The sequence below is a fragment of the Aotus nancymaae genome, unplaced genomic scaffold (genome assembly GCF_030222135.1).
Source record: "Aotus nancymaae isolate 86718 unplaced genomic scaffold, 86718_ANA_hifiasm-v0.15.2.pri h1tg000011l, whole genome shotgun sequence".
NCBI lineage: Eukaryota > Metazoa > Chordata > Mammalia > Primates > Aotidae > Aotus > Aotus nancymaae.
This window is the reverse complement of record NW_026988422.1, coordinates 35,869,985-35,883,629: the sequence shown is the minus strand read 5'-3', so window position 1 is coordinate 35,883,629 and position 13,645 is coordinate 35,869,985. Positions and strand designations below refer to the sequence as shown.

The following is a 13,645-nucleotide window of genomic DNA, read 5'->3' as shown; positions in this document are numbered from 1 at the left end:
TCCCGTACAACCAGTTCTGTGTGAATTAAACTCTTTGCTACTGCAATTTCCCTGTCTTGATAAATAAGCTCTGTGTGGGCAGTGGCCAAGGTGAACCCTTTGGATGGTTACAAGAGGGCTATTCAGTGGGGTCGAAAGGTTGGTCTTGACTCTAAGGATGAAGAAGTATGATCAAAACCCTGTGGGGGGAGTTCTGCCTGCTTCCAGGTAACTCTGGAATCTCAGTGCTACCGAATTTGAACCAACACATGGGAAGTGGAAAAGTGGGGCAGGAGTCAGGTGTGGAACAATCTAATACCTAACTAGGCCCAGAAATCCAATAAATATGATCACCAATGGAGCTTTAGAGATTTCCAGCAATCCTTTAGGCGACTGGGACTAGCCTGTGAGCTGTAGATGGTCCAACTGCCCTAAGTAAAATACAGTACAGCTGTATTGTGCTTTATCTTCTGATCTCAACTTATCCCCCACCCTCTCCCTCCTCCCAATCCACCCACACCTATGCCACAATGCTCTCAGAAGTTGTGTAGCACAATGTACAAGAAGTTGCAAGTATTATTCTCAAGAAGTACAGTATATGATGGGAAGCAGAGGGCTTTAGTCACCAAAAATCCTCTTAAGAAATAGAGTTTCTTTGTTGAAAAAATTCTTTGACAATTGATTGAGGGTAAACACTGACAGCTGAGGGGTACAGATTTGGGTGGACTATCTGCAGAAGCCAAGCAGATGGCTTTGTAGGTTGCTCCACAGAGGGAATGGGAAAAGGAGAGAGAAAAGATAAGAGATAAGATGAAACCAGGAATGTGTGCTCCTTGCCAGCCTGTTACTTAGGGCAGAAGACATCTTTAACACCGTTAAAAGTCAATTTCAAAAATGTCTGTCTTTAAAATATTCCAAAAAGCATACAAAATATGCTAAAAGTATAGACTCCTTTCAAGCACAATTATTTTGGTAACAGATGAAAGATGTATAGGATCTGAAGAGAAACCAGAGAATCAAGTACAATTATTTTGGATAAAAGATAGAAAAAGAAGAAGAAAAAATTTAAAAAGAAAACATTGGCTGGGTGCTGTGGCTCATGCCTGTAATCCCAGCACTTTGGGAGGCCAAGGCGGGTGGATCACCTGAGGTCAGGAGTTTGAGATTAACCTGACCAACATAGTGAAACCCCATCTCTACTAAAAATACAAAAAAAATTAGCTGGGCATGGTGGTGGGCGCCTGTAATCCCAGCTACTGGGGAGGCTGAGGCAGAAGAATCACTAGAACCCAGAAGGTGGAGGTTGTGGTGAGTCAGGATTGTGCCATTGCACTCCAGCCTAGGCAACAAGAGCAAGACACCATCTCAAAAAAAAAAAAGAAAACATTTGCATATAAGGACTTTCTGAGTTTCTTGCTAAGAGACTAGTGAGCAGTAGGTGTTCCAAATTATTTGCTGCATGAGTGACTCTCCTACCACTCCCCACTTTCCCAACCTGTACTTCACACTCCAGTAACTACTTGTATTTCCTGTTTGCCATGCCTTCTCTCACTGTGTGTCTTTTGTGTTTGGAATATTCTCTGCCTATCTTTCCCTTCTCCACCCTCCTCCAAAAGCACACTCTCTTGTCCACTAAACAAGTTGCTACTCATTTTTCTCCCTGCCTCCTACCATCTCCCATGGGCAAGGCAGTTTCTCATTTCCACCAGGTTTGAACTAAAAAATCACAGAACTAGGCGGGGCACAGTGTCTCATGCCTGTAATCCCAGCACTTTGGGAGGCTGAGGCGGGTGGATCACCTGAGGCCAGGAGTTTGAGACCAGCCTGGCCAACATGATGAAACTTTGTCTCTACTAAAAATACAAAAATTAGTCAGGCGTGGTAGCAGATGCCTGTAGTCCCAGCTACTTGGGAGGCTGAGGTAGGAGAATCGCTTGAACCTGGGAGGCAGAGGTTGCAGTGAGCCGAGATCGCACCATTGCACTCCAGCCTGGGTAACAGAGTGAGACTCTGTATCAAAAACAAAAACCAAAAACACACCACAGAACTTCTCATTAAGGCCATCTTTGGCCATCTGCTAAAAATGCCAGCATCCTCACTCCCACTCCCAAATCTTCACAGCCCTCTCCTGTGCTTTTTCTTCTCAGTTCTTACTAATATTTAACATATTACATATTTTAACTGACTTGATTTGTTGTCTCCCTCCTTCAGAATATAAAATCTATGAAGACATGGATTTTTTACTTTTTGTCTGCTCAAACTCCTGCCTAGAACAGGACTTGACACAGAATAAGTGCTTAATATATGCAGAATGGATGGATGGATGGATGGCTGATTGAAGCCGCAGCTCAGGGACCATCTGCACCCCCTAGGCAGATTTAGAAGTTCCTCCCCCTGTATATATCTGCTCTTATCGTATTGTATTAATACTTGTTTGTAGGTTATTTTCTCCTCTGAGCTAAAAACTAATTTAAGGTTCAGGGCCTAACTGCTCTTCATCGTTATATAATTAGAAGTGAATCTTTAGTGCTTGGTACGTAATATGTCTTTTCTATTTTTATTATTATTTATTTACTTATTTTAAGACAAAGTCTTGCTCTGTCATCCAGGCTAGAGTGCAGTGGTATGAACACGGCTCACTGTAGCCTTGACCTCCTGGGCTAGAGCAATCCTCCCACCTCAGCCTCCTGAATAGCTGGGACTACAGGCACATGCCAGCATGCCTGGCTAATTTTTGTACTTTTTTGTAGGTATGGGCTCTCACTATGTTGCCCAAGTTGGTCTTGAACTCCTGGGCTCAAGTGATTCTTCTGACTCGATCTCTCAAAGTTCTGGGATTACAGGCATGAGCCACAGTGTCCAGCTGGTACATGCCATCAAATAAATGAATGATCAAGATCTCATTTTACAGATGAGAGAACAGAGGTTCAGAAAGTTTAAATAACTTTCAAGGACACAATCAGTAAGCTACAGAGGTTAAGATGCTTACCCAAACATATTTCATACACCCCCTTTATTTTTCCTCGTCATACTATCTTTTTTCCTCCTGCCACCTCTGCCCTACCATGTTCTGTCTTACCCCACATTTTTTATTTATCCATAGTCTGCCCACTACTAAGTACTAGTTCAAATTTCATGTATTCAGTGAAATCTTCCTTGATTACTCTTACTCATATTAATTTCTTTTTTTTCCAGAAGGTTCCTCTCAGGGTAAATGGGGGAGGTAAATGGGAGCTCTCAGGGTAAATGACACAGGGCATGTGTTGGAGAATAGCCCATTAATGTCCTAAATGCATTCACACTCCATATTCAGACTCTCAGTGCAAAGGCCAATTTGTTTTGCAGGTAATGGATAAAGAACAAATCTCATCCTCCAGTGGTCGCCAATTTCAGGTAGTGTTCTCTCATGATATAGATATGCCTTCATAATATGGATATACCTCCTAAGGCTGACGTGGCTGATGATGGATGCAATTGTTTGTATTATTTGGCTGAGCTAAGTTCCCCAGGAGCAGCTGCAGAATGGAGCAGATTTACAAGGGTTATCTGGACAAACAACATCTCCACTTTGGGATTAGCATTTGGGACACCAGAAGTCTTTCCCTTCCTGTCTCCACCCCTGCTTCTGTTGGAAGCAGACTTCAACCCCTCCCAAATCTGACTCCTTCAGGGTTCCTTCAAGAGAAGCAAAAGCTCATTTCCTATTCGCCATTTCCTCAAGTTAATACATCCAAAATAGAGACTTTTTTTTGGCCCAACTGCTTTTATTTATTTTTTTGGTAGAGGAAAATATACCAACATTAGAAACTATTGATTTTTGATACCGATGATCCTCAGAAAGTAATGCAAAAAGTTGCTTAGAGTTAAAAAAAAGTATGCCTGATATCCGCTTTCACTTCTCAAGGTGAGACAATTACAATCAGAATTTGCAAAAATCCACAATAAATTCTTCTTTGATGCCTTTTGCACTTAAAATCTTTAGTAGATACCTTAGTATATTATTCAGTAATAACGTGCCACCTTAGTCTATAACTGTACATTTGGTCTTCAATTGTGACTACATAAAGTGCTGAAATATTTGTAACTTGGGAAGCAGTAGAGAGTTATAAGTGCAGGTCTGGTATTAGACTACCCGAGTTCAAATCGCATGGCTATCGTTTGTTAACTGTGTGGCATTAAGTTCCTTAACGTCTCTGACAGCCTTGTTTTCCTCATCTTAAAATGGGATCCTATCATTTCATAAAGTTGTATTTAATATGAGTAATTAATAATAGTTATTTGAAAACCTGCTACACTAGGAATTATGTTGAGCGTTCACATTCATTTTATCTGAGAGAACAGGGCTTCTTACATTGTAGACAACCAAAACACACTGAATGATTTGAGGCGGGGCCAGTGAGGTCCGCAGCTGGCACGCCATTAGAGAAGTCACGAGTGGAGCTCAGTCATGTCTGCCCCGAAAGCGCCTGCGCTTGACCTCTATGTTATATTTACTTTGGCAATGTACAAAGTGCTGAGGACAGTCTAGCCCAGACGGCCCCTAATACACTGTCGTCTTCTTAACCTCGGCTCTCTGCGTTAGAGAGGGCTGCCTCGACTTGGCTGTGAACGCTGACTCGCCCTTTTCCAGTCGGCCCTTGCGCCCCCTAGTCCGGGATACAGCGTTTTCCTAACCGAGGTTTAGGGGTGAGATAGAAAATGTACCCGTCTTCATTCTTCTATTCTTTCTCCCCCATAACGACGGGGTGAGTGGCGCTGGGGTTGGGGACGCGTCTCCGGAGTCCCAGTACCCTCGGGACCGGCAGGCCGCGCGGAGACGACAACGGCCCTGAAATTTGGGGAACTTGTTTCCAGCCGGACCGCGTCCTTAAGCACTCCGGAGCGCCGCACATGCGCGCTCCGCCCGTTGCCGCGCCGGCCCTGCGGACGTGCGCGCGCTGCCTTCGCGGCACCTGGGCCTAAGGTGCGTGGCTCCTGGGCCCTCGCCAGCTCCAGGTGCGTAAGGAGGACTTCGGAAACCCGTCTGAGAAGCGGAGCTACCCCCAGGGAGGGTTGGACGTGCCTCAATTTCGCCAAGGTGCCTGGGGACCCAGAACGAGGGCTCCACAACCTCAGTTCTTGAGTCCCTTTTGCTTTCTCACTTCCCCACCTCTTGAGTGCGTCTCACGCGGAGCAGAAATCTGAGAGGAAGGCGCAGAGGGATTTGGGGATTTTTTTCCTGCTGTGGGTTGTATCACGTGTGGCATTTTTATCCTGGCTGCAGCCAAAGCAGCTTTTACCCTTGCCCTTCCTTTACTGGCGTGGAATTTTGTGGTTTCTCGACTTGGCTCGACCATTAAGTAGTGCTTATTATTGGTTGTGGGCGATTAGGACGAGGACTGTGTGTCAGTGTCCTTTGTCCAGTGTAGTCCACCGGGAGGGAGAGGTGAAGGTTCAAGGCCAAGAGAATGGGCCCGGGGCGAGTGAGGGAGAAGCAGCCGCTGGAGATTATTCCCCAACTGAAAGTTGTGTGTGTTTCTCTTAGGTCTTTCATTTCTTGTTCGCTTGCTTTCCTGAAATCGTCACATCGTTTTAATGGTACTACCAGTCAAGACAAGAAAATCAACAGGCTTTCAGCCTTGAGGCAACATTGGATTTTATTGAGGTCAGTTTTTACAATCTTCACATAGAATATTTTGTTCTTATCAGGATAAATTCTGGATTGAACCACTAAACAGATCTATTATTCTTTTATTTCAGTTTAACATAAGAAAAAATTGCACAGTGTTTTTTTTTTGTGTGTGTGTTATCAACAAAAAAATCAGTTGAAATGGAATTTGGAGTTCCATGAGTGCGTGAGGTGAGAATCCCTAACCTGACTCATAAATAGAAGATAAGATCACAACTTTGCCACTAATGGTTCTAACAATACAGGGCTCCCAGTAAGTGCTTTTCCACGTGGTGGTAGGCAAGTGGCAATAGTTATCCAATCTAAGTGCTTACAATGGATGATTAACCATAGATCCTTTTTGGTACAGGAGCTGTGGGTAGCCAGTCCCTGTTTAATCGGAGGTGGTTGTGGTGTGTGATTTTGTTTTCTTTTAGACATGTTCCACGAAAGCATTTATTAAAGGGAAGAAGAAGCATACTAAAGGAATTGAATCTGGCTCCAGACCAAAATCCTCTGTGTGATCATTCAGTCCTGACATTGGACAATTACCAGGCTTTGCTTGACTGACTCAAGGGCGAAGCTGCCCTCCCATACGAGACTCGATATGGGCCAGTGCATTGCAGTTTTCTGGAGGGGGTTGCAGTCAAGGACTTACCCTGTCCTTCCTGCTAGATAGGCAAATCCTGTAACTTCTTTCCTAGCCTAGGTACCTGCATTTGGAGGCCATCCTAAGAAGGACCCTGCCTAAGACACTTTTCTCCATTTTTGACCCAGCTCCTTTCATTCTAGACCTTCTCCTCCCTTTCCAATTTTAAAGTTCATAAGAGGCAGGAGATTTTTGTTTGGGGCTCCTCTTCAGTGAGAGCATTACCTCATATGCACAGCATCAACTGACCCTCATCCAGTGTCCTTGTGTTTAATAGACCATTGGGGAGCCAGTGCCTCTTTTTGCCACTTGCTTGCACTGTCACAGTAGGTGAATAAAGGCTTGATTACTTTTGCTTTGGCTCATTGTCCTGATTGAATACCTTGGCACCTAATTGCTGCCAAGTTCTTTGCAGTTCACTGGATTCATGACTTAATTTTAATTATCATGACTGTTGCTCTGTATAGGCATGTTTAGAGATTTTGGAGCTTGTTCACCTGTAATTTCTCTAATTCAAGGTAGTGAAAGTGTATATTCATAGCACCAACAGTTGATTGCTGGTAAGATGGATATCTGGGTTATATGGTATATTTTACTACTATACTGGCTTACAGTCAGATTATTTTATTTTGTGTGAATTTGTGTGGCATTTTCCATTTGGCTTGTAATTAGATGATTTTTATTTAAAATAAGTATTTTGAAATAATATGAATCAAGCGAAGAAAATCAGACACTCGCTTTCTTTCTTTTTCTTTTTTTTTTTTTTTTTTTTGAGACGGAGTTTCACTCTTGTTACCCAGGCTGGAGTGCAATGGCGTGATCTTGGCTCACCGCAGCCTCCGCCTCCTGGGTTCAAGCAATTCTCCTGCCTCAGCCTCCCGAGTAGCTGGGACTATAGGCACGCGCCACCATGCCCAGCTAATTTTTGTATTTTTAGTGGAGACGGGGTTTCACCATGTTGACCAGGATGGTCTCGATCTCTTGACCTCATGATCCACCCGCCTTGGCCTCCCAAAGTGCTGGGATTATAGGCGTGAGCCACCGCACCCGGCCGACACTTGCTTTCTTTAGTAATCTTGTCTCAGCCTTTGGGTCCCCGATCTTTCTGACCTTAATAGCTTACTTGGCCACTTTGAATAAAGTGATTGATTTGTTGTAGGTTCCTCTGTCTACTGTGAAGAGGCATGTTAGTAACAGCTTTTATAGACTTTTTTACTTATTCCTACAGAAGTTTCACAAAACAATATTTATCCTTGCGACATAGTAGCAGTCTGATACTTTCACTCTTATTTTTTATTCCCTATTTTTACTTTTTTATTTTTATTTTTATTTTTTTTGTGATGGAGTCTTGCTCTGTTGCCCAGGCTGGAGTGTAGTGGTGTGATCTTGGCTCACTGCAGCTTCTGTCTCCCGGGTTCAAGCAGTTCTCCTGTCTCAGCCTCCCAAGTATCTGGGATTACAGGTATTTACCACCATACTTTGCTAATTATTGTATTTCTAATAGAGACAGGGTTTTGCCATGTTGGCCAGGCTGGCCCCGAACTCCTGACCTCAGGTGATCCACCTGCCTCGGCCTCCCAAAGTGCTGGGATTACCAGCATAAGCCACCATGCCAACCTCAACTCTCATTTTAACTAACAAAGTGCTGATCATGATCTGCTAAGTTGAATTCACAATCCATTTGTCCTGCAGTTTAAAAAACACTGCAATAAAATAACTAAAGATACTTGTTTAGTAATTTTTTTTTTGTTTCTGATTCATATTGCTAAAGAACCGCAGTGGGTATATTTGTGATTTGGGGTTGAAGGCATCTTCTGGGAGAAGATAGTGACACCATATTTGTTGGATGTTTGCCAGATTAGCTGACGAAAGAACTCCAGACTTAACCACTCTCTGATCTAGAAGACACATTATATTGAAAGAGCCAGCACAGCTTTTTAATTTTTTTTAAAAAAAATCTGACTCCTTTATTTAATGAGTAGAAAATTGGCTTTTCTGATAAAAGAGAAGACAGAGTATAAGATAGTTATGAAAGTGTGCTTGCTAAACTTTTTTTTTTTTTTTTTTTTTTTTAAAAGACAGAGTCTTGCTCTGTTGCCCAAGCTGGAGTGCAGTGGTGCAATCTTGGCTCACAGCAACCTCCGCCCCCCAGGTTCAAGTGATTCTCATGCCATAGCCTCCCAAGTAGCTGGAATTACAGATGTACACCACCATGCCTGGCTAATTTTTGTATTTTTAGTAGAGACCGGGTTTCGCCATGTTGTTCAGGCTGGTCTTAAACTTCTGGCCTCATGTGGTCTCCTTGCCTTGGCCTCACGAAGTGCTGGGATTACAGGTGTGAGCCGCCGCACTGGGCCAGTTTTTTTAATCTTTATATTAACTTTTAAGTCAAAATTACAATTTTATTATATTGCCTGGTGGGCAAAGCATACTGAACTTTCAGTTACTTACTCATAGATAGCTATATAAGTAACCAATTTGTCGATCTTATTACTTATCTGTACTTATCTTTTTGGGAATTTCACAAAATAATGAAAAGGAGAAATAATTTTTTTTTCCTTTGAGATGGAGTCTCACCCGGCTGGAGTGCAGTGGCGCAATCTCAGCTCACTGTAACCTCCGCCTCCTAGGTTCAAGCGATTCTCCTGCCTCAGTCTCCTGAGTAGCTGGGATTACAGGTGTGCACTACCATGCCTGGCTAATTTTTGTATTATTAGTAGAGACGTGGGATGGGGTGTTTCACCATGTTGGCCAGGTTGGTCTCAAACTCCTGACCTCAGGTGATCCACTTGCCTCAGCCTCCCAAAGTGCTCATTACAGGCGTGAGCCACCGCGCCTGGCAAGAAATTTTTAAAACCTGTAAATTTAGTCAGTGGGTTTATCTCTTAGTGAGAAACCCTTAAAAATGTTACTGAAAAGATAAGGATAACATTTTAAAATTTGATCAATGTTGAGTTAGATTTATGTGTTGCTTCACAGTTTTTCAGCACATTCATATACATTATCTCCATTGATTTTTTTTTTTTTGACAACAGTTTGTTGTGGTAGACAGTCTAGGAGACTTTTTCCCTGTTTTACAGATGAGAACTCTATTTCCTTCTTCCTACCACTAAGATCATATAGTGGCAAATCCAGAACTAGAGCCCAGATCTTCTGGGAATTTTCTCCTAGTCCACACTGTTGTTGTTGGTCTAAAGAAGTAATGAGAATAAGTCATGTTAAATTTGTGGCTAAGAAATCCAACTATGATAAGTGAATGTTCTAGTCTCAGATCATATTTATAATGTGCTATAATTGAATGCAAGTGCAAGTGTATCTTATTTTCAGTATTGTGTTTTAATTTGTTATCTTTCTAGCCCATTTTTTAAAATGATGACAACTAAATACTGGCAAATCTATCTAATAATAGGAAAATTGGAATTAAAATATCTACTTAATGTTAAGAAATTTAACCTAGTCCTCATGTAATACAGCATCTCAATTAGAAAAGTAGCTTTAAATTGTATTGCTTTTTAGATGTTTCTTTTAAAGGCCTATCATATCTCTGTATGTATAAAATTAGTTTTATTATTCTAAAGTATTTAAAATGATTATTAACTTGTAAACACTAAGTCCAGATTCTCCTTTGCCTTTAATATCTTCAGCCAAAGGACAACTTAAATTACTTCTTTTTATATGAATAATTTTAAAATTAATACATTTTTATTTTTAATTTTTAGACATCTATGGAATTTAAGAACATTATGGAGCTCATTTTTATATGAATAATTTTAAAATTAATACATTTTTATTTTTAATTTTTAGACATCTATGGAATTTAAGAACATTATGGAGCTCATCAGAGTATATCACTGAAGAATATGATGGCTGAAAACAATTTAAAAATGCTAAAGATTCAACAGTGTGTGGTAACCAACAAACTACCTAGAAACAGGCCATATATTTGCAATATTTGCTTCAAGCACTTTGAAACACCATCAAAATTAGCTAGGCACTATCTCATTCATACTGGCCAAAAGCCATTTGAATGTGATGTGTGTCATAAAACCTTTAGACAACTAGTTCATCTGGAGAGGCATCAGCTAACTCATAATCTGCCTTTTAAATGTAGTATTTGTCAGCGCCACTTTAAAAATCTGAAGACATTTGTGAAGCACCAACAACTTCACAATGAAACCTATCAGAATAATGTTAAACAGGTCAGAAGATTGCTGGAGGCCAAGCAAGAAAAGTCAATGTATGGAGTGTATAATACTTTTACCACACAGGAAAGATGGGCATTACACCCGTGCTCTAAGTCCGATCCCACATATAGCATGAAGAGAAGAAAGAATATTCATGCATGTACGATCTGTGGCAAGATGTTTCCATCACAGTCAAAACTTGATAGGCATGTACTTACTCATACTGGTCAGAGGCCTTTTAAATGTGTCTTGTGTACTAAATCTTTTCGACAGTCAACTCACTTAAAAATCCACCAACTTACACATTCAGAAGAAAGACCTTTTCAATGTTGTTTTTGTCAAAAAGGATTTAAGATTCGAAGCAAACTTCTGAAGCATAAACAAATCCATACTAGGAATAAGGTTTTTCGGGCTCTTTTATTAAAGAAGAGGCGTACAGAATCTCGCCCCCTGCCTAATAAGTTAAATGCAAATCAGGGTGGTTTGGAAAATGGTGAGATTGGTGAATCTGAGGAGAATAATCCACTTGATGTCCACTCAATTTATATTGTCCCTTTTCAATGTCCAAAGTGTGAAAAGTGTTTTGAATCGGAGCAGATTCTCAATGAACACAAGTGTTTTCCTGCTAGAGGTGGCAAAATTTCAAGCAGGTTCAAAAGAAGCTACAACTATAAAACCATTGTTAAAAAAATCTTGGCCAAGCTTAAACGTGCTAGGAGTAGAAGATTAGATTACTTTCGATCTGAGAAAAAAGTATTTAAAAAGAATTTCTTGAAAAATTGTGATCTTATTTCTGGTGAGCAGAGCTCTGAACAAACCCAGAGAACCTTTGTGGGTTCTCTTGGCAAACATGGAACATGTAAAACAATTGGCAATAGAAAGAAGAAAACATTGGCCTTGCCATTTTCTTGGCAAAAGTTTCAGAGCCAAAATGTGGGAAAAAACTTGAAAGGTATCCTTATGACAGAAAACATATTAAGTATTGATAATTCAGTGAGTAAGAAGGACTTGTCAATCTGTGGTTCATCAGGTGAGGAATTCTTTAATAACTGTGAGGTGCTTCAGTGCGGTTTTTCAGTTCCAAGGGAAAACATACGTACTAGACATAAGATATGTCCTTGTGACAAATGTGAGAAGGTGTTTCCTTCTATATCGAAACTGAAAAGACACTATTTAATTCATACTGGACAGAGGCCTTTTGGCTGTAATATTTGTGGGAAATCTTTTAGACAGTCAGCTCACTTAAAAAGACATGAACAGACTCATAATGAAAAGAGTCCTTATGCATCTCTTTGCCAGCTAGAATTTGGAAACTTGAACAATCTTTCTAATCATCCAGGTAATGATGTTAACTATAATGCTTCCCAACAATGTCAGGCTCTTGGTGTTCAAAAATACGAGGTCTCAGAGTCAGATCAAATGTCAGGAGTTAAGGCAAACTCGCAGGATTTTATTCCTGGTAGCACCGGGCAGCCCTGTCTTCCTAATGTACTTTTGGAATCAGAGCAAAGCCATCCTTTTGGCAATTATTCAGAGAATCAGGAGAAAAATGAAGTCTTCCTGTACCGATGCAGTGTTTGTGCTAAAAGTTTCCGATCTCCATCTAAACTGGAAAGGCACTACCTAATTCATGCAGGGCAGAAACCATTTGAATGCTCAGTTTGTGGCAAAACATTCAGACAGGCTCCTCACTGGAAGAGACATCAACTTACTCACTTTAAAGAACGACCACGACCACGGGAGAAAGTGGTTGCCTTAGATTCGGTTATGTAAACTGTTGCAACCACTAACAATTGTGGTCTCTGGTTATCTCATTTTTAAAGCCTGTATTTAAAATGCATTTGTATCCAAAGGCCTGCATTAAATTGAATGGTTTCACAGGCATTTGCTTGTCCTGCATAGTAAGGAGGTAAAATACATAGAAAATTAATACGATGTTTAGAAACAGCCGAATGAATTTTTAGAGGCAAGAACATGATTTGATGCTATAAAGTAGGCATTTTAATATTGTAAACAAGCTTTGGCTGTATTGAAAAATATAAATCCATGATGCTGTACAAATAGTTTAGCCTCATTCATTTTTTAAAGGAATTATTCCTTAAGACATGCCATCTCTTTTTAGATATACTCAAAAGACTGAGAGGCAAAAATTGCCTTTTAGCTGCAGCACATAGCCCTGCTATATTTCATTTATTTTACATTTCATGTGAAAGTTTTTGACCACGTTGCTCAAATTGCATTGGAAAGTTGGGGTTTTCTTTGTTTTTGTTTTTTCTTTGTAAATTTAAAAAACTGCAGAGGCACTAACGGTGAAAATGGATGAGAAAATTATAGTATTTTTATTGGTCTTTTCTAAGCTGTTTATATTTAGGACTATGTGATAATTTCACCTTCTTCAGGTGATAAGGATTTTTTTTTTTTTTTTTTTTGTCCCGTTAGTGCCATCTTTCTCAAAATAATTTAAAAGTAGACAAGAGGCTAGGATATATCCATGTACCTTTACCATGTTTACTTACCAGGAATATTTTCCAAGTGCCGTAGTCTTTTTTTTTTTTTCATAATATGTATGCAGTTTTATCTTTTCAGAGGAATAATTTCAAATCATTTATTTGCTCATTAGTGATAGTAGTCATAGACCTAAGACTCTATTCTAGAGATTTTCATCTCCTTAAGACTTTTACGTTTATCTTAGTAAACTTTTTATGCCTCTTTAATGGAGTGGTCCTATTATTTAAGCCTGTTCTAAGTTTGATCAAATGGCAATGACTAGGTCTAGTTTTAGTTTTTACTTTTGCAAGAGTCTAATGCTGAAGAATTTTATTTTGATCCTTGTTAGATTTTTATTTTAATTAGTAAGGTAGTCATTCCTGTAGAGGGATAAGATGCTTGTAGAGTTGTGGGTATCATTCCAAATAGAACTGTTAAGTTTTGGGAAATATTCTAAACTACAAATGACTTATTTCATAATGACAAATTGTCCTTCACATTTGCCTTTGTTTATAAAATCTTCAGGAATGACATTTTCTAGCAATAAAAGGAATTAACCATTATGGTTCTAAGCTGAAAAGAGGAACATGTGGGTAGTTATCCTACCACACTTAAATACAGTGGAAAATCTTCTATCGAGAATGTAGATAAATGAACAGTTGTTAAGTTTTGCATCATAATCTGAGAACTTTCTTTTGG

General features: G+C 40.1%; 1 protein-coding gene across 2 annotated transcripts; it reads left to right on the top strand.

The window, feature by feature from the left end:
* The first annotated feature begins 4,982 nt into the window (after nt 1-4,982).
* Nucleotides 4,983-13,645, top strand: ZNF770 (zinc finger protein 770). 2 transcript variants are annotated; one of them, XM_064374826.1, is made up of 4 exons: nt 4,983-5,056; nt 5,504-5,623; nt 7,640-7,737; nt 10,080-13,645. In XM_064374826.1, exon 4 carries the CDS (start codon nt 10,136-10,138, stop codon nt 12,230-12,232), a length of 2,097 nt encoding a protein of 698 aa, XP_064230896.1. In that variant the 5' UTR covers nt 4,983-5,056; nt 5,504-5,623; nt 7,640-7,737; nt 10,080-10,135; the 3' UTR covers nt 12,233-13,645. The 2 variants fall into 2 exon arrangements, with proteins under 2 accessions (XP_064230896.1, XP_064230895.1); XM_064374825.1 differs by lacking the exon at nt 7,640-7,737.

Coding starts and splice junctions, on each gene's coding strand:
- ZNF770 (XM_064374825.1), top strand. CDS start 10,136: ATGATGGCTGAAAACAATTTAAAAATGCTAAAGATTCAACAGTGTGTG.